Here is a 21,405-nt window from a genome sequence, read left to right on the forward strand (position 1 = left end):
TGTTGTCATGAAAAATAATATGGTAAAAGAGATTACTTGAGGAATAATCAAGGGAGATATAAGGTAGGAAAATAAGATGGTCAAATATTTAAGAGATGCAAAAATAGAATTAAGGAAAATATAAATTTTGAGGTAGATAATGTAAAATACAAATTACCAAAATAATTCCCCCAAAAATCACCCAAGAGGGCCGAAAATATTGAGCTTCCATAGCTCAAATCTTCGAACCATCTTAGTGTATTTTAGGAAGTTGTTTTTCTAGTTTTAAGGAATTAAAAATAATTTTGTAAATAATATTTATTGTATAAATTAATTAAATTAAATAAATACGAATTATTCACCAAATAAAATAACTAAGAAACCCAAATTTTCTATACATAGAAAATCCAAAATTCTCAGCCATTAGTGTAGGAATTTTCTGCCCTTTATAATAAATAATAAAATATAATTTTATTTAATTAAAATATCCGAAATATATATAAATAATTCGGTTTTTAAAATAAGTTAAATGGATAATAAATCTTATCCAAAATTTTTAAAATAATAATTAGGTTTCAAAATTATTTTTGGCCCCAAAATTCAAATATCATTTTGTCTTCAAATTTAAACAATAAGTTAAATTACTAAAATACCCTTTTTAGGAAATAATAATTAATTAATTAATTAGAAAAATATGTATCAAAATACGGGGTATTACAACCTACCCCCCTTAAAAGAAGTTTCAACCCGAAACTTAACCAAAAGAGAAACGAAAATCATTTTAAAGTTTTGGTTCATGGACATCTATAACCTGACTCAAAACTCCAACCGAACTCAAGAAAGACTCGAAATCACTCAAAAATGACTCGAAAATCAAAAGCGCGAAACTCTATTACACTCTACCCGCCTTAAAAGGAGTTACGCCCTAGTAAGTCGACCACTAACCTTAGGCAAACAACTCTGGGTAACATTTCCGCATATCATCCTCAGCTTCCCATGTAGCCTCCTCGGTTTTCTGATTTGACCACAACACTTTCACAATACTCACATCTTTGTTCCTTGTGCTCCTCACTTTGGAATCCAGAATCTTTACTAGTCTTTCCTCATAGGTCAAATTCTCATCCATTTCATTAATTTCTGGTTGCAACACATGTGTTACATCAGGAATATACTTTCGAATTTGACTCACATGGAACACATTGTGAACCCTTTCCAGCTCATTTGGAAAACCCAACTTATAAGCCACTTTTCCTACTTTCTAGATGATCTCGTATGGCCCTATGTACTTTAGTGACAAAATGAAATTCGTGAAAGAACAAAAGTAAACAACATTTGCCTTAACTTAGGTGACAAAACACAAATTAATTATTCAAATTCTAGTCTTTAATTAACGAAAGAATACTATGTGAAATTAATTAATTAAAAGTTTGTTTAAAGCGGTCAAACAATACTAATTAATTGATTAAAGTTATTTAAGCAATAAAAAGGTGATTGATCTAAGTGCTCAGGAAACTAACCACTTTTCTTTGCTAGATCTTCGTTTAGAACACTTATGGACTCCTTCTTGTTCGGGAACCTCCACCGTAAGGACAAGTAATAAGAGGGGTGAGTGTTTAGGACAAGAGGGTGATTAGTACACAAGTTCACAAAGTTCTTGCTAGCTTTTAGGGTTAATTTTTGTGTGTTTAAGCTTCGTATTAAGCCTCTATTTATAGGGAATGAGTGCGTTTAGGGTTTTGAGCATTCTGCCGCAGCAGGTGGCACGCGCATCTCAGAAGGTCGCGCTTGCTGCGCGCAAGTGATTTAGATGCGCTGCTGAAGGCACCACAACTGTTGTTCTTGCGCGTGGCTTTATGGTAAGAATCGATTCAATATCTTTGAGAAATTTTGAATCTCCAACGAGCGCATCACTAGAGGTTACGCTGGGTGCCACGTGCAACCATTCACATTGCGCGCGCCAGACCAGCGCGACTCTTTGAGATGCACACGACTTTTCCTGCGGCAGCTTTAGATTATAACCTAGGCGCCTCTAAATTTGTTAACATTAGGTTTTAACCTCGGGTTTAGGCCTATTTATTGATCGGACTTAGTTTAATTTGACTTTGGTTCATTTCGTTTTGCGTCAGGCTAGTTGTTTTGTATTTTCATGATTTAATCAGTAGTCCATAAGTATCCTTCATGTTGATCCAACACAAAGATGGTTTTATTTATAGTCATAACACTTTCGGTCGGGATAGGAAGCCAAAAGAAGATGTCTATAGGTACTACCATCACATTCATCGAATGTATGTTCACTTACGATATTAGCCTTTCCCTTACGATATTGAATATCTAATGTATGTTCACTTAAATACTCCAACCATCTTCTCTTCCTCCCATTCAAATGTTTTTGGGTGAAAATGTACTTTAAACTCTTATGATCCGTAAAAATCCTAGAAGTCACCCCATACAAATAATGCCTCCAACTCTTTTAAGTAAACACTATCGTAGCTAACTCCAAATCATGGGTTGGGTAATTCCCCTCGCGAGGTTTCAACTGCCTTAAAGCATACGCAATCACCCTTCGACCTTGCATCAAAACACATCCCACTCTAAACCTCGATGCATCAATATACACTTCATATAAATCACTTCCATCTGGCAAAGCCAGCACAGGCGCTTTGGTTAACCTTTCTTTCAATATCTTAAACGCCTCTTCACACTCTTGAGTCCATGAGAACTTATGCTCCTTTTTCATCAAACTTGTCATGGGCTTCACAATTCTTGAAAAATCTTTCACAAACCTTCTGTAATAGCCTGCTAAACCCAAGAAACTCCTCACATACGACACATTCTTTAGGGTTGGCCAATCACTGACAGCTCGAATCTTATTTGGGTCCACTGAAACTCCTTCCTTGGAAATCACATGGCCCAAAAATGCTACTTTTTCCAACCAAAATTCCCACTTTGATAGCTTGGAATACAAATGATGCTCCCTTAAACACGACAACACTTGCCTCAAATGCTCCTTATGCTCCTCTTCATCCTTTGAATAGATCAAAATATCATCAATAAACACCACTACAAACTTGTCCAAGTATGGCCTAAAAATCCTATGCATCAAATCCATGAATACTGCTGGTGCATTGGTAAAACAAAATGGCATAAATGTGAACTCATAAAGACCATAACCGGTCATGAAAGCACTCTTTGTAATATCTTGCTCCGTAATTCTCAACTGGTGATAACCCGATCTCAAGTCTATCTTCGAAAGTACTCCTGCCCCCTTCAATGATTAAACAGATCATCGATCTTCGGTAATGGATACTTATTCTTCACTGTCACCTTATTCAATTCTCGATAATCGATACACAACCTCATACTTCCATCCATTTTCTTTACAAATAACCCTGAAGCTCCCCAAGGTGAGGATCCAGGTCGAATGAAACCTTTCTCCAACAAATCATCCAACTGAGTCCTCAACTCCTTCATCACAGCTGGAGCCATCCTATATGGAGCCTTAGAAATAGGTCCAATACTAGGCAAGAGGTCGATAGTGAACTCAACATCCCTTACTGGTGGCATACCAGGAATCTCATCTAGAAACACATCCGGAAACTCTTCTACAATAGGAATACTTCCATCACCCTTCTTTTCCTCGTTTTCAACCTCTTGAACACTACACAAAAACAAAGGACAACCCTTCTTAACCAGCTTCTGTAGCTGCATTGCAGAAACATTTCTCAACCTAAACTCTTCCCTTCCTTTTTATACACCACTCGAGCTTTACTTGGGCTAGTCAAAGTAACCTTTTCAGCCGCACAATCGATTTTTGCTTCTTACCTTCCCAACCAATCCATACCAAGAATGAAATCGAACTCGATCAAATCCGACTGAAATTCTACCCCAAAAATGGAAATAGGCAGACTCATAAACAACTTGGAACAACTCCTCACTTCCCTAGATGGAATAAACACATCTAGAGAAACCGACTCAAGACTTTCTAACCCGAGACTTCCAACTACTCTCTTAGAAATAAAAGATTGGGACGCCCCCGAATCAAACAAGACTTTTACAGGAAAAAACTTATAACGAAAACAACAATTACCACTTCATTAGCAGACTCAGCCTCACGACTATTCATCACGAACACACTACCATTTAGGGCACCTTCCGCACTACCACTAGTTCCAACCTTGGGTGTAGGTCGAGGTGGTTTACTAAGTGCACTATACTCTTTCACCTTCCCTGACTTAACGTCAACCTCATTCTTGAAACACTCGTACTCACGATGTTTCAACTTCTGGCAGTAACGGCAGGTTATCGGGTTCCCTTCACAGTCCTTCCCTGGGTGGTCTTTCTAACACCTCTTATAGATGTACTTCCTCTTAGGTCTCTCACCCCTTTGGTTTCCATTCCCCTTAGCATTAGAAGACTAGCCTCCATTTCAGTAATCCAGTTCAATTATTAAAGCAACACTTTCTGCATAGCCATCTTCAATAGGATCATAATCAAGATCATCTCGCTTATCACTTGGTTCAGCCATGAGAGATGGGTTATGGCAACTACAGCTTGGAGTAAGGCTTGATGAACTTTACCTAGATTCACTTACATTATTGTCCGGGCTTGTAGGGTAACTTGGGCTTGGGCTCACATTACCACGACCCAAGCAATCTTTCAGTAGTGTTGAGAATGTCAAAACTATCCTTAATTCGCTAAGAGTTCGAGACAAGTAGCTGCTAAGGCTAGAAAAAGTACTTTCTAGTTTTAGCACGCTAAAGAATCTAGATTGACCCTTTGCAAGTGTAGGGCACTTTTACAAGTAAAGGCTGTCCTGGGTGATGTCATGTTATGAGATAATATCGATTTTTGAAAAAAAAAGAGTAAAGAGGATGATACCCTTTCAATATGGCATCGGCGGTCTAAAGTCCCTCGACATGTCATTGAAACTTTAGTCCATGATTTTAATGAAGTGAAAGATGATAAAATGAGAGGTGTTTTGACGTTTGTAGCCTAACACTTTAATAGAGGTTTTGATACTCGCTTGCCAAAACGAAATATTCGGAGTCCACAAGATAGAAATACATGTCTCAGGACTGGAGGCATATATCCAAATCCGGTGAGAGAGGAGAAAATCGACAACTCTTTCAGCAGTTTTGTCCACAAGATGAAAACACACGTCTTAGGACTGGGGCACGTGTCTAAATAGGTGCGACTTCGCTCTGCTAGCTCTTTTATACAGTGGGTGGGTGGACGGACACCCTAATTGTCCAGTAAAGTCAGTAAGCTCACCAACTACCGTATTTGTCTCCAATCGAGAAGTGTCTGTTCTCGATGGTTCGGCGCGACTGTCGACTCGTTAAGTTGACGCCTAAAGTTTGTAAAGAAGTTTCTGCCGTTTTCGTTACGGGAGGTAGATTACGTTGCTAGGAAGTGGGTGTAATTTTACGTAGCACCTACACCATACAATTTTACGCTGTATGATACGCCATTCTTTTTGTTCTAGACGCCAAAAAAAAAACGAAAAAGCGTGACACTTCTAAAGTCAGTACAGTAAAATGACAAACATGTCTATGGGAGCTTTTACGTAATGCACAACTACAGAATGTTTTAAGACACGCTTACGAAAGACATCCAAAACATATGCTTAGGGCAGGCACAACGCACGGTGTGCATGCAGGATGATGCAAAAAACTATCAAAGAAGAAAATAAACTGCAAAATACAAAGAAAATGAAAAGATTTCGATAATTCATACGTTATTACGTCTAATAATGTCCAAACCGTTAGAAAAAATTCAAAACGGATCGAAATCTAAGTACCAATCTTTTAAGTGACCAGTATCCGCGTGCAACTCAGTGGGCCGCGCTAGCCAGGCGCGCGTAAGTGTCTAAGTTGCACTGAGCTGTCATGCACAACAGATTAAGTTGCGCGCGACATTTAAATCAGCAAAATGAAATCTCTGATCGCAATCTTTCATTTCGCCATTCTCTCTCATCCCTTCGCCATTTTCGACCCTTTCTCTCTCTACAAAGATCAATTTTCTTCATTTTTAAAGGCTAAAGGAAGTAGATATCATCCTTTATTCACATTTTCCAAAATCCAAAGTATTTTGTTGTTTTATTTCGGTTTTTGGTTGAATTTAGGGAAATTCGAACCGAAGAACCCCAAATTTCGAATTTGGGGGTTTTTCATTTGGTCCATTGTTCTTGAAATTGTTTGCTCCATGTTGTTATGCTATGTTTAAGGAGTTATTTGTAACAAATTTCATGAAAAAAGGCTAAGTATTGAACCTTGTATGAGCACATCTTTGTTCGAGTTCGTGCTTGGTGTTTTTCTTGATGTTTAGCTCGAATTTGTTGCATCTTGCTTGCTCATTTGGTTATACATGATGATTATGAAGTGAACTATATAGTTAGGCCTACAATTAATTTCATGAATCAAGTTTTGGAAAATTTTGATTCCCAAAAAATGGTGCGAAGTACATGTTTTGTTTTATTTTTGCCATGTTCGAAACCCAAAATTGTCTGGTAGATGATAACTATGTTTGTATGATTGTTATTCATTTAAGAATAGTTTGAGATTTATAATCTCTAGAATGCTTAGTTGAAACTGGTATAGGATGGTTTTGTGGGTGTTTTAAGCCTCCATTTACTGAGTTTAACTGCAGGTATCGTAGCCCCAAAGCATGGGTCGCATTCGATTTAGCATTTTGCCCTTTTGGTAGCTGTTATGCTGCCGAAATGGGTCTAGAATTTTTCTGTTAGATGTATATATATATTTTTAGAAAAGATACCTTATCGTGAAAAAAAACTCCATCGATTATAGTATGGACTCCCTCCATTTATTGACGCTGAGGAGGAGTTCGGAGTACCAGTGCCTGACGAGGCGGTTCACCCTCAAAAGAGGGTAACGCGCCCTCGCGAGGAGGTTCGGGAGAGATGCGTCGGAGCTAATCGACGTCGCCACGAGGATGTGGTTTGGGAGGCTCCTCCCAACTAGGACCCTCAGGTCTTTAAGTGGGACCCAGACCATCATGTTTCGATTCGGAGTTGGCGCGACATAGTGAGTTCCTTTGCGCTTCCTTTGTTTTATTTCTCTTTTTTTTTATTGAAAAGTCATAACTGGATTTTCTCTCTATTTTTTAGAATGAGTCTATCATGCGTTCGTACAACTCGGTGACTTGAGAGGCCGTTTTGAGAGTTTATCCGAGGTGGTGAATGAGGTGGTAGAGCTTTTGGGGATTAGCCCCCAGCTGGCAGCCCTTCGGGATTTATCAATTCAGCCTGCGTTGTCAAATTTCCTTCACGGGCTTTTGGAATTTTAGTGGGATTCCACCAACACTTTTCACTTCCCGTGAGGAGAGATGACGGTTACCCCTTACAATTTCTCTATGATTACGGGTTTTTCTTTCGGAGGTGAGCCCGTGGTTATGGAAGCTGTGAAGGGGTCAGACGAGAGAATGCGCGACCTTGTGGGGGATCGTCTTGCGGTAGCCCTTCACATGTATGCGCAGTCTTGTCCGTACTTGGTTCTTGCCGACGAGTTGTCAACTGATAAGGTTGATCGACAGTGTACTCCTGAGAAGCTGGCTCGGATAGACATTGCCCACATTCTTTCCATCACTATCCTGAGTGATCAGGGTGAATGTTTCTCCATCGGGTTACTCATTTGCCTTAGTGATTTGGGGCAAGTAGGTAACTTGAGTTTGGCGGAGATGTCGTATGCCCATATGCAACTGCTATGGATCCCGCGACAGCTACTGAGGTGCCCCCGATCTCCATTTCATGGCACGGTTGTATTCTCGAGGTATGTGTTCATTTTATTTGTCTTTTATTTATTTTTTCTTTTATGGCTCGATCTTTTGATCACATTGTTTGTTTTTTAGGCTTGGGGATACTCGTACCTGCCTTTCTTAGCCCCCAGGAAACTCGGGGAGGCTCATTTTCCTATCGGCTAACGCTTAGTCGCAATGAAGAAGAAGCGAGCTACTACAGCCAGCAACTTTCGCCAGAGGATTCTCTCGGCGACTCGTGCGTCGGTGAGTATGGTTTTGACAACACATTTGTTTTGTTTTTTTTTTTTTTATTTTTTTTACATATTTTAGGTGGTGTATTTATTTTTTGACATGTGGTTGCATTTTATAGATCGATCTCCGCCATTGGGGCCTAATCGTTGAGGTCCATGAGGCCATCCGGACAGGTGCGGTTCGCTGCTATTTCCGGGCCCTTTATTAGGGACTCTCCGTGTTTCAGCGAACGGACGCGTGGTTTTTAGGCGAACGGGTTGTTGACAGTTTTCGTCCGAGGAGCCTTTGGTTTCTACGGACCTTCTGATCCAAATGCTGCGTCCGGACCTGCTGTCTACCGAGGATCAAGCTCAAGCGATCCTTGGTTATCCAGCGGAGCAGCTGGTGATGCCAAGTGCATCCTACCCGGCATTTGTTGCATCCAGGCATACTCCTTTTCCAGCTTTTGTTCCGGTTAGTTCTTTTCTTTTTTCCTTCATTATTATTATATTTTTTTTACTGTTCAGAACTTGACCTCTTTTATTATTGCATATTTTTTAGAGGGTCGAGCAGGGTGGCTGGGTGCCTCCTACGGTGGAGATCACGTATACCGATGTCTTTTGATTAGTGATTCGCGAGATTCTTCCGGGAGCAGAGGATAAGGACATACCGTTCGTACCAGAGATAGTTGAGTTGGTATGTTTTATTCCTTACATGTATATTATTTTTCTCTTTTTTTTTATATCATATACAGTTTATATAATTGTCCTAATTTTAGAACAGGTTAGGCGGGAGACTGTGAACGGCATGGTGAGGACTATATGTGCCTTCCGAGCTGCTTATTAGAGAGCCCTCATAGCTTTGTCATGCCGTGATCATCGGATGGTTGCAGTAAGTTTTATTTGTCTTTTTTATCAAAGTTATTACACGCACGTGTATTAATATTTGTTTCGGATTTTGCAGGATGTATAACAGCCTTTTAGGAGCCGCCGACCACCTTGACTTTCTTTTTTATTTTTCTTTTACTTATGGAAAATGTATATATATATATATATATATATATATATATATATATATATATATATATATATATATATATATATATATATATATATATATATATATATATATATAGTTTTACGATTGTTGTACATATGACGTATTTGTATATATCGTATTTTATTATTATTTTCATAAGTGTTAAAAAAAGACAAAAAGCAAAAAGTTCCCGAGGGAGGAAAAAAGGGTTCCCGATTTACCCCCCGAAAAAAAAAGAAAGAAAGAGATGGTCAAAAATAAAAGAAGAAAAGAAAAGGAAGGAAAATAATAAAATAAAAAAAGTTAAAAGAAAAAAGAAAAGAAAGAAAAAAGAACTAGAAAAAGGAAAAAAAAGAAAAAGAAAGGAAAATAAAAAAAAAAGGAAGGGAAATAATAAAAAAGGCAGGCGTATGGGTTAACCATAAGATCTCGCCAATATCTCCGTTATTTTGTAAACTGAAATATGGAAACAACCCAAAAAGACATGTCGCGAAAGACTAGGCACGAGCAACTATGTGAGTTACACGTGTCTGTAGCGCGCATGTGAATTGGTTGCGCGTGGCTTGCATGAGGTGCACGCACCACCAGCGGGTGAACTTTTCATTTGGGCGACAATTGCCGAAAAATTGCACTGTTTTTAAGCATGGTTTCGTATACGCTTTTGATCATCTCACATTCGTTCGCTAATAGTGTTATTCACAAAGAAAATTATTGCTCTCTTTTTTCTTCTTCCTTGTTTTTTTTAATAATGATGAAAACTTTTAAGCAACGTTTAAAACAATGGGTCACTTCCTTTTCTAATGAGGACAAATTGGCTTTTAAAATATATCACTTTGACCCCCTACTAAGTTATATGCAACTAAATATAAATTTTGATTTTCTCCATGTTGTTGTTAATCATTGGAACTCGAACCAGCATCTTTTTCTCTTTAAAGGGGATTAAATTATACCATTACCCGGTGAGTTTGAGGCTCTACTAGGCTTCCCTGCAAATATTCTCCCTGTGACTTATGCCCCTAACTTGTTAGATTCGAAACCCACATTTCAGCGATTTTTTGGCTTGAATGACAACGATATGGCCAAAATTGAGATAGAGGAAGGCGTGAATTTGATTCAATAAATCAAACACTTCGTCGCTCCTCATAACAACTTGACTAAACAACGTTTTAAAATTCATGCTTTGTGTTTTTGTCTTGTTGTCAATTGTTTATTTAGGACGGGCAAAGAGTATGGAGATTATTCAATGGTCTCTATAGTGGAGCAAATAGAGGAATGTCATTCACCCACTCCATTTTCTTTGGCGAAAACCGTACTTTGTTTGAACTGTCTTAGAGGAGATCCACACAAGAACGGTTTCACGGGAAGTCCACTCCTTTTACATGTACGTTTTTTTACGTAATTGTTAATCAGCGTAACTCTAAAAGTTGCACTGGGATGCCCAGCGCAATCAACAAGGATGCCCGCGGTTGGCGCGCGTGATAGTTTGTCTTGTGCGCGCCACCTGCTATTATAACGTCACAAGCTGATTTTTTTTTAATTTTTTTTATGTTTTTTTTAGATTTGGCTCATGGAGCTCTTGCAAATTGTGGATCAACCACAAAATCTTGAGGCTAACAGAGTGAGAACATTCCTTGGTCGTCGTATTCTTTACAAGCATAAGAATGAAGAAGAATGGACGACCTTTTTCTATAAGGGGGTTCTCAACATACGCTTTGTGATTCTTTGGTGGAACATAAGTAGTATGATTGGGAATAGTTTCAATTGTCCCTATATTGGGCTTTTAGGCCTTTCTAGTACTACTTACATATTTCCTAGTAGGGTTATGAGACAATATGGGATGAAGCAAAGCATTCCTCCACAAGATTCTGATTCTCCCAAGGATATGAATTTTAGGGCCGAAAGAATTCCTCGCTACATTTAGTATTGGTCTAGTCTCCCTAAGTGGGTGATACAAAACCCTACGAAAAACATAGTATTATCTTCCTTTTACAAGGCTTGGATGAATGCGGCTGACAAGGGAGAATTAAACAAAGCTCGCCAACAAAATCAAGACACTTTAGCTCGCAATCCACCCAAACCTTTGATGCAATCGGTCACCCCTACTCCTCCTAGTGGCCAAAACAAAGAAGTGAGAAGAAAATTATACTTCTCTACATCTCCCAAGGCTCGTCCAAGAGAACCCAAAAGAAAGGTTGCTCCTAAACCTGCGTAATAAGGGATAAAGATAAGGAACCTTCCTCAAATCCTCGCAAGAAGGCTCCCTCAAATTCCAAAGGTAAGGGAAAAAGGGTTGAAAGGGCTCCTATTACTAAATTGAAGAATAATGTATGGGTCTAAAAAAAGGGAGAACGAGAAAGCTCTAAGGTTGTCGAAAACACTGCGATGGAAACTACTCCTCCTTCAACTGTGACGATTGAGGACATAGTAAAACCTTAGGGTGTTACACAATATTAATAGTTTTTCTTTTGAATAAAGTGTAATCACTACTAGTTTTTTTATTATTATTATTTATTATCTAGTTCTACGATGTTCTTTCGAATAATTTTATGGAATAAAAAAATAAAGAGCTCTTTTATTTATTTGACCGAATCAAAAAGATTGCCTACGTATTTGCACTACAAAATCAGGTCTTGCGTAGTTCTTTGTGTGAATTTTTTTTTATTTTATTTTATTTTTGTATATATTTTTTCTTTAGTCCTACTTGTAGAAATTAAATGAAAAATTTGATCAAACTTTGTTTAATAGTTTAAATCAAAGTTTAATTTTTGTTTTCCGAGTATATGTAAAATTGAATGCGTCTTTATTTTATCGCTAGTAAAAATCATAATTAATTTAATTAAAGCGTAAAATTTCCGGTTCGTAGTTCGTAATCAGGTGGCGTGCGCAACGTCAAAGGTTGTGTGTGCCTGTCGCGCACAACTCATTTGGATGGGCTCGACCACCACACGTAACTTTTTTAGTTGCGCACGACACCTGTGCTATGAGCGTAAAAAAGAAATTTTTTTTAATCCTTACTACCCCCCTCCCCAAGTGTGAGGAGTTTTTCGTGAAGTTTGAAAAAATCTACACACTTGAATGGCACGTTTTGTGGCTACCCCCCCAAGTGTTTTGAATTTTACCGTGGGATTCGGTAAAGTTCATAACACTTAAAATCTTTTATTTGAATGCTATGAGACATGGTTTTAAATTATGAATGAACGAGTTTATCCGGATTTTTATATGTAATATTTTTTAAGTCGATTAATATTTATTAGTTGACTGATTTCATCGCCACCAATATCCATTAATCGGACAGCTCCCCCTGATAGAATTTTGATTACACGGTATGGTCCTATCCAATTAGGCTTGAATTTCCCTTTTGGATCTGTTGGTGAACCTCTAACCTCTTTTCATACAATGTCACCTTCTTTAATGTTACAAGGTCGTACCCATTTGTTACAGTGTCGCGCAATGCGTTGTTGGTAGACTTGTACATGATGCAAAGCTTTCAATCGTCATTCATCACGAAATAAAAGCTCTTCATACCTAGCTCGAACCCATTCGGCTTCCTTTCGAGTATGATGTGTGGGGATGGTATTTCCAGTTCAACTGGTTGAACTGCGTCCATGCCGAAAACTAAGGAGTATGGAGTTACTCCTATTGATGTTCGTATGGATATTCTAGAACCCCATAGAGTGAAGTGTAGTTTGTTTGGCCAGTCTTTGTAATTTTCCGCCATTTTCTTAATATTCTAGAACCCCATATTTTTATTTGTCGATTCTACTGCTTCATTCATTTGGGGTCGATATGGGACGAATGATAATGTTTCACTTTATAACGAGCTAAGAGGGTCTCAACTTTCGCTTTGAATTGAGATCCTTGGTCACTAATTAGTTCATGTGGAACTCTTTATCTACAAAATATGTTTCGTTCGAGAAACTTTGCAACATGTTTAGAAGTGATGTTAACGTAAGAACCGGCCTCGATCTACTTGGTAAAGTAGTCGATGGCTACTAATACGTACTCATGTCCTCCTGCTCCTGTCGGAGAGATTTTTCCAATTATGTCAATTCCCCAAGTCGAGAAAGGCCAAGGGGAAGTGAGATTATATAATTCGAATGGTGAAAGGTGTTGTAAATTAGCGAACATTTGACACTCCAGACATTTATTGACATATTGAATGCAATCATGTTCCATTGTGGACCAAAAGTACCCTTGTCGTGAGATTAGCTTAGCAAGCATTTTTTCGATTATGTGAGGTCCACAAACACCTTTGTGAGTATCCTCCATAAGGCATGGGGATTTGGGTTGGTCTATACACAATAGGCTTTGACCATTAGGTCGCTTCTTGCATAATTGACCGTTTACTATCCCATATTGGGCTACGAGCGTTCTCAAAGCACACTGGTCTTTTGATGAAGTATTTGTTGGATTTGTGCCATGGGTAATATATTAGAGGATATGATCATACCAAGTATTTTCTCCTTTGATGCCATTTATTTCCTCTATTGCGTTGCAATAAGCTGGTTCATCTCTTCTGTCAACGCATAATGACATCATATTTAAGAGGTCAGGAATGTTGATCATTGAGGCTAATTTTTATAACGCATTGGCAAATTGATTCTCATCCCTTGGGAGATATTTGTAGTCAATAGAATCAAAGTGCTCGATGAGTTGCTCTAGGTGTGCTTGTTATAATATCATTGTGCAGTTTTTGATTTTCCATTTTTTTGAGTATATGATTTATTATTAAGCTGGAATCTCCATATACCTCTAGTTTTTGCACACCTATGCTAGTTGCTTCTTCTAATCCAATGATGCACGCTTCGCATTCCGCGGAATTATTAGTAGCCTCAAAGTCTAGTTTGGCAGAGATTGGAGTATGTGCTTCCTCTGGACTTATGAGTAACACTCTTACGCCACATCCTTTTTTTATTAGATGCACCGTCAAAGTACGTTACCCATTTGTCATCTTGTGTCATGAGAATCTCCTGATCCGAGAGATGAGTAGTTTCTGCATGACTTGTTTGAATTTGATGTTAAGCCAAAAAATCGGATATTACTTTTCCTTTTATTAATTTTTCAAGAATATATTTAAATTTAAATTTGGCCAACATCACCAACCACTTGGATATTCTTCCTTGTATGGGTGGTTGTTCAAACAAATACTTTATTGGATTGTGTTGGGAAATCACATGAGTGGTGTGGGGAAGCATATAATTTCGTAATTTTTTGGTTGCCCACACTATTGCTAAGCTTAACTTTCCAAGGTGCTATATTTTGTCTCGTATTGAATGAATTTTTTGCTTATATAGTATATTGCACGCTCTACTTTTTCTACCTCTTGTGCTAGAATGGCTCATGTGGCCGTGTCCGTAACAATGATTTATAGTCTAAGAGGTAATTTGGGTACTAGTGGTGCTAAAACTGGTGGACTTTGAGATAATTTTTGACTTTCTTAAAGGCCTCTCGACATTGATCATCCCATTCATGTTTTTCTTCAATTTTCTGTTTTTTGAATATTGGCTCGCAAGTCATTGTCAATTTATTGATGAATAGACTAATGTATTGTAACTTGCCAAGAAACCCCCTAATTTGTTTTTTCGTTTGAGGGGGAGGCATGTCAATAATTGCCTTTATCTTAGAAGGATCAATCACAATGCCACGTGTGCTTACTACTTATCCGAGCAACTTGCTAAAAGTTACTCCAAAGGTGCATTTTTGTGGGTTTAATCTAGTTTTATATTCTTTTATACGAGTGAAGAATTTGTTAAAAGCTTTTATGTGTCCCATTCTATCTTTGGACTTCACGATCATGTCATCCACATATACTTCTATTTCTTTATGCATCATATCGTGCAATAAAGTCGTAGCCATTCTTTGGTATGTAACTCCTGCATTTTTTAGACAAAATGGCATGACTGTATAGAAATAAGTACCCTAAGGGGTAATAAAGCATGTCTTTTTTTCGTTTTCTTTTGCCATTAGAATTTGGTAGTAACCTGCGTATCTATCCATAAAGGATAACATCGCATGTTTAGCCTTATTATCTACCAATATATCAATATGAGGTAGAGGGAAATCGTCTTTGGGACTAGCTTTATTGAGGTCCCTAAAGTTGACATACGTGCGAACTCGTCCATCCTTTTTAGGGACTGGGACGATATTCGCTTCCCATTTTGGGTAACTACATACCTGAATGAAATCCGCGTCCAATTGTTTTTATACTTCTTCCTTTGTTTTCAAAGCGACGTCAAGTTTCATTCGTCGAAGTTTTTGTTTAACTGGTTTAGAGGTAGGGTTCAAGGGAATGGTGTGTTTCGCAATTTCCCTATCTATTCCAGGCATGTCCTTGTATGACCAAGCAAACACATCTTCGAATTCTTTATGCGTCGATATGAGGATCTTTCCGAATTTAAGTTTAAGCCAATTTTGACTTCTTTCTTGTTTTCATTTGTTCCTATATTGACTGTTTCGGTTTCTTCAATTACAGGATTCTTTTGTTCTCGTTCATTCATTAATTCAACCAATTTGTTAACGTTATCGTCTTCATTAGATTGATTATTATAGCATTCAAAAGATTCAAGAGAAGGTATATACTCGGAAATAGAGCTCATATTATTGAAATTAAAAGAAAGTTCATCAAGAGAAGAATCCTTTTTGGGATCCTTGTCCTTAGAACTAGAAAGTAAAGACTCAGTAATGGCCAAAAGGCCTAAATTTTCAACCTCCTTAAAACCTAAGCTAGACTCATCGTCGGATTCTTCGAACATTTCCCCTTCGCCTGTGGTGATCTCCAGCTTGTCACCTTTGTGGTTAATCCACTTGAAAGTCTTCCTGTATCCATGCTCAAAAGTTTCATTGGAAGGGGTAATCAACGAGGTTGGGTCTAAAGATTCATCTTGGATGGCATTTTAATTAGATATTGTAGCAACATGGTTTCGCTCTAGTCTAAATAGCAAGTTTAATGCTTGCCTATCATAGAACTCTAGAGTTGGGTGTTTTTATTGAATGATTTTGAAATCGTCATTCAAGAAGTAGCAATTGACCTTCTAGAACTAATGGTTCTGGAAAGTCATAGCATATGCAATCTTCTCCCTCCCTAACGAATTGCCCATTGAGAGTTTGATTATAGGATGGGAATAAAAGTTTATCCCTTTCATGTTATTGTCTCTACGTGCTTTAATCTTAGCATTGTAAGACTTAAGTTCCTCTTTGGTTGGTTTATATCCCAATCCAAAGGAAAATCTTTTCTTTGGGATAGGTAGTAAAAGACATTTCTTCATTCCTATTCCCGAAGGCATCCCAAGAAAGTAACTATTCTTAAATAAGATGTTGTTTACTATTGGGGAGGAATATGGATCAAGATTGAATGGTTCTTTAAGGCTTTCATCCATTTCTAGTGTGCAAATTGCCTCCACGGCGAATCCCCACATGTCCTCAAGGTGAGGAACTAGGTTGAATGTAACCTTTCTCCAACAAATCATCCAACTGAGTCTTCAACTCCTTCATCACAGGTGGAGCCATCCTATATGGAGCCTTAGAAATAGGTCCAATACTAGGCACTAGGTCAATAGTGAACTCAACATCCCGTACTGGTGCCATACCAGGAATCTCATCTTGAAACACATCCGGAAACTCTTCTACAACAGGAATACTTCCATCACCCTTCTTTTCCTCGTTTTCAACCTCTTGAACACTACACAAAAACAAAGGATAACCCATCTTAACTAGCTTCTGTAGTTGCATTGCAGAAACAATTCTCAACCCCGAACTCTTCCCTTCCTTTTTATGCACCACTCGAGCTTTACTTACGCTAGCCAAAGTAACCTTTTCAGCCGCACAATCGATTTTTGCTTCATACCTTCCCAACCAATCCATACCAAGAATTACATCGAGATTTTTTAAATCGAACTCGATCAAATACGACTGAAAATCTACCCCAAAAATGGAAATAGGCACACTCATAAATAACTTGGAACAACTCTTCACTTCCCCCAGATGGAATAGACACATCTAGGGAAACCGACTTAGGACTTTCTAACCCGAGACTTCCAACTACTCTCTTAGAAAGAAAAGAATGGGACGCCCCTGAATCAAACAATACTTTTACAAGAAAAGAACTTATAAATAAAACACCTATTACCACATCGTTAGCAGACTTAGCCTTACGGCTATTCATCACGAACACACGACCCTTTTGGGCAACTCCCGAACTGCCACTAGTTTCAACCTTGGGTGTAGGTCCACTAGACTGAGGTGGTTTAATAGGTGCACTAGACTCTTTCACCTTCCCTGACTTAACGTCATCCGCCTTCTTGAAATACTCGTACTCACGATATCCCAACTTCTAGTAGTAACGACAGGTTACTAGGTTCCTTTCACTGTCCTTCCCTAGGTGGTCTTTCTCATACCTCTTTCTGATGTACTTCCTCTTTGGTCTCTCACCCCTTTGGTTTCAATTCCCCTTAGCATTGGATAACTGACAGGCTAAAGTCGTATCACCAAATCAAAAGTAATTCCTAAAACTGCTAACTAAAATATATAGGGAAGTAGGGTTGAATCCACATGGAAACAATATTCTTTTATTTCTAATAAATTATTATAATCTTAATTATCAAGAAACGAGGAAGAATTGTGAGAATTATACTATGACAATAATTAAACTAAGGGAATAAACAATAATAAAAAGATCTAGGGTCATAGGTTCACCAATAATTAATACTCCGGGATAAAACATAACAATGAATTATCAATGCATAAATAAACCAGATTATAAAGGGCTTTTGCTACGTATTATAATCACAGAATTAATCTATCGGTATTAAATCACATCTCTCAAATCTTGACTTAACCATTTATAAATTAATCTGCCTATTGAAACTAAGTCTAAACATTAATTCTCATCTCTCGGATATCAAATCAATATTGTATAACTCATACAATTAAACTTGCGCAAATCTAATTGCATAGCATTATAATAATCAATAGGAAATTAACACACAACATTAACAATCAACAATAACAAATCATCCCTTCATATTAATCATGTATCCCCAAGAACCCTAGAAATAAATTATTCGCGCATATTTAAAACTAAACTAATCAAAGCAATTAAATTAAGCAAGATAAAAAAAAAATAAGAACAAACAATTAAAGAAAACAAGTAATTAAAATATAAAACTCAAGTAGCGTAGCAAAACTAAATTGATAAACAAAGCAAATAAAGAACAGAAAAAGAAAAACAAACGTTGAAAACTAAAACTATCTTAAGCAAATTAAAAACAAAAGTTGTAGAAAAGAATCTAGTTGTAAAACAATAAAGCTACCAAAAAAGAAAACCCCAACTAAAACTAATTATCAAAGCTAATAAAATTAAACTACTGCGAACCCATTAATCAATGACATCTCCGCTCCATCAGTTTTGGGAATATATAGATGTAGGCCATGTAGCCCAAACTGACTTAAAACATAAATACACACTCGCCCGATAGCGCAAGGCTGCCTGCTCGGGCCCGCCATTTTTCATGCCCAACAGTCTTAGTACGCTCGGGCCGTTTAATGCTTTGGCCCAGCAAAAACTTTTGGCTTGCTCTCATGGGAGTGGGCTTTTTAAGGTAGGGTTCAATTACTAAATTGTTCGGTCCAATGCTAGTTTGTAAAACTTAGACTCTTTACTAAACCAAACCCTTAATCACCGAACTAAATTTATTTAGTACGACCTTCATCTTTAAATACTCGGTCATAAAATACGATTAAACTCCAATATCTTTGTAGTGGCTCAATAAGCTCTGGAATTGTCACAATTCTGCAAATTCCTACAAAATAATATCAACTCTACAAAAACACTAGAAAACGCATATTAATAGTAAAAATAGCTCCGCAAAGCTCAAATAAACACAAATATGAATGTCGATGTAACACCTGATTGTGTCTCCCCAAAAACCCAAACTCAGTGATGAACACCTTTCATGTCATTGATTATCGAACGAAGTGAAAGTGTGAAAGGTCTTGTGATGGGTTGTTTTAATAAAATACTTCCTTTCTGTTTTCGAAAATGTACTCTATTTAGGAAAACGTCCATTTCAATTTAGTTTGGTCCATGATAAGGGTCCAATAATAGTGTAGTTTGATTGGGCTCAAAAAGAGCTTTCCAATGATATATTATGAGTCCAATTACGATGAATAATGAGGAAGTTATGGCCAAAATACTAAATTGGGCCTGAAATGGTTTTATGTGGCCCACTGATCAAGTGGAAGGCCCATTAATTATTATACCTAAAATTATTAGGATTGATTTTAATCTTCTAGCATAATTTAGAGGGTTATTTTAAGTTCTAATGGGATTAGGAATATTAATTATTTTTTTAGAAAATAAAGAATTTTATTGGGAATAAAACAAGTGTTTTTAAAGGAATTAAATCTAATTTTAAAGATAACTACGGACGTTAATTAGTCTAATTTAATTAGATTAAGGACTCTATACGGATTTTAGAAAACGCATGAACCATCGCGAAACGATAAAGCGTCAAGCGGCGACAAAAGTAGTTTTATTCCAGATTGGATTCGGTCTTTTTCTTATCGTTTCCGGACTATTTTTTCTTATAAATAGGGTCGTATTTCCCCATTTACAATTACTGACAATCACCAAAAATCATCAACAATCATCGAATTCTATTCTTCTCTCTCTAAAAGCAATAACTTATTCTTTCTCTCTCTTTCTAGCCTAGCCTTTTTACAAACACAATACCGCATTCACGAGTTCTAGACACACCTAACCAACCTCGAAGTTGCCTTCGCCCTAGACGTGAAAGGTTGATAATTTCTGAGGGTTTGGTCCCAAATCCCTATTTCAATTATTTAAATTAATTATTTTATTTAATATTTTTATTGAAGTTGATAACGTGTGTATTGTTTTGATAGAAAGAGATACGAGGCAACAAAGTAAGTTGTTTTTATTGCTCTATATCTTTAGAAAGCATGTTTATATTATTTTAATTCCTAGTATCATGTTAGGATGTTATTTATTGCTTTCTAGTGTCATGTTTAGGTTGCTTTTCATTTCTTCTATCATGTTAGTATCATGTTAGGGCTAAAGCTTTGATCTTTAATTTTTAGTGACATGTTAGGATTTGTTATTAATCATGTTAGTATCATGCCTAGGATCTTGCTAATATTATTATGCTTTGAGATTAAACATTATTATGATGATTGTTGTGTCTATAATCATTATTGTTATGTTGCTTGATATTATTGTTATTGCTTGATCACGCCGTGTCTTGCAGGTTTAAAGGGAATTTGTATTTGTAATCACGCTTAATAAGATAATTAATAATCTTGTTTAGGCTAATATGATTTTAAGTCAAGTGATCGCCAATAATAGATTTGTCAGTGCATTAATATTCGACCAACATAGATTAAATAGGCTTAGGATTAATATATTGATTGTATGTTAGTCAGAAAGCACACATGTATATGAGAAGAATAAAGTAGAGGCCTATTTTTAGGGCAGGTTCAATCTCTTTTAGGTTGGATTTGTACCTTTATCCCCGAATATCCAGTTATGGTTCAGGACCACTATGGAGTTAGCGATCTCATGGATCGTGAAGGGGTGTAACCTTCACCCTGTGAACGGTTTACAAGTTCCTAAAACTTGTTGGCGACTCTTTTGCTCTAGCTTCCTTCCCTTTGGACGCCACCATACTTAAGTGTATGATTATAGTGGGGCTCAAGTGTGGGATGCTTGAAATATTCCCTATAGTTTTTGGCGACTTCACTGGGGAGGATTTCTATTTTAATTCCTAAAATTTATTTTGGCAATAATTTAGAATGAGTGGATGAGACTCGAAAAGTTCTAAGTATTCATGCGCGTAATTTTGATTAACATTGTGGCATATGCATAAAAAGGTCTGCATTGGATAGACCATCCGTAATGCGTAAAAAAAAGGATTTTTAGACGTAGGAAATTTGGGAAATATCTTTCACAACTAGAATCGAAATAACACTACGAAAAACTGGAAAATTCTAAGAACATAAAGCTACTGAGGCATGTAGGAACTGACGCAGAGAAAACAGTGCCCGTCGCAGTGCGATGGCACTGTCGCTGTGCGACAGCAATGTCTCGTGGCGACAGAGTCATCGTCTTGTGACAAGCCCTGTTGTCTCGCGCTACGTCTTACAATACCGAGCCAGAAATCTACCTTCTTGCTTTGATCAGTTCTAGTACTGTTTGCTCGATTCTACTTCCTGATTGACTTTTTCTCACTTTTCTGAACTCATATGTGTTCTACATATAGCTATAACCCTCTGGGAATTCATGCTCCATCTTCCCAATCGAACGCTCATTGCAACGAAGGGTACATCCGAGTTTGTGAATTCACCAAACCGTGAAAGCAAGTTTAACTTGCGGGGTCCCATCCATAC

General features: G+C 37.4%; 1 protein-coding gene across 1 annotated transcript; it reads right to left on the minus strand.

Moving 5' to 3' along the window:
* Positions 1–16,422: 16,422 nt before the first annotated feature.
* On the minus strand, positions 16,423–16,950 carry LOC145581108 (uncharacterized). The gene has a single exon (XM_081638173.1). It carries the CDS (start codon positions 16,948–16,950, stop codon positions 16,423–16,425), a length of 528 nt encoding a protein of 175 aa, XP_081494299.1.
* Positions 16,951–21,405: the final 4,455 nt, after the last annotated feature.

Source organism: Chenopodium album, chromosome 15, assembly GCF_948465745.1.
Source record: "Chenopodium album chromosome 15, dcCheAlbu1.1, whole genome shotgun sequence".
Classification (NCBI taxonomy): domain Eukaryota; kingdom Viridiplantae; phylum Streptophyta; class Magnoliopsida; order Caryophyllales; family Amaranthaceae; genus Chenopodium; species Chenopodium album.

Bases quoted from the DNA above. Each gene is read 5' to 3' on its own strand.
- LOC145581108 (XM_081638173.1), bottom strand. From the start codon at position 16,950: ATGAGTGTGCCTATTTCCATTTTTGGGGTAGATTTTCAGTCGTATTTG.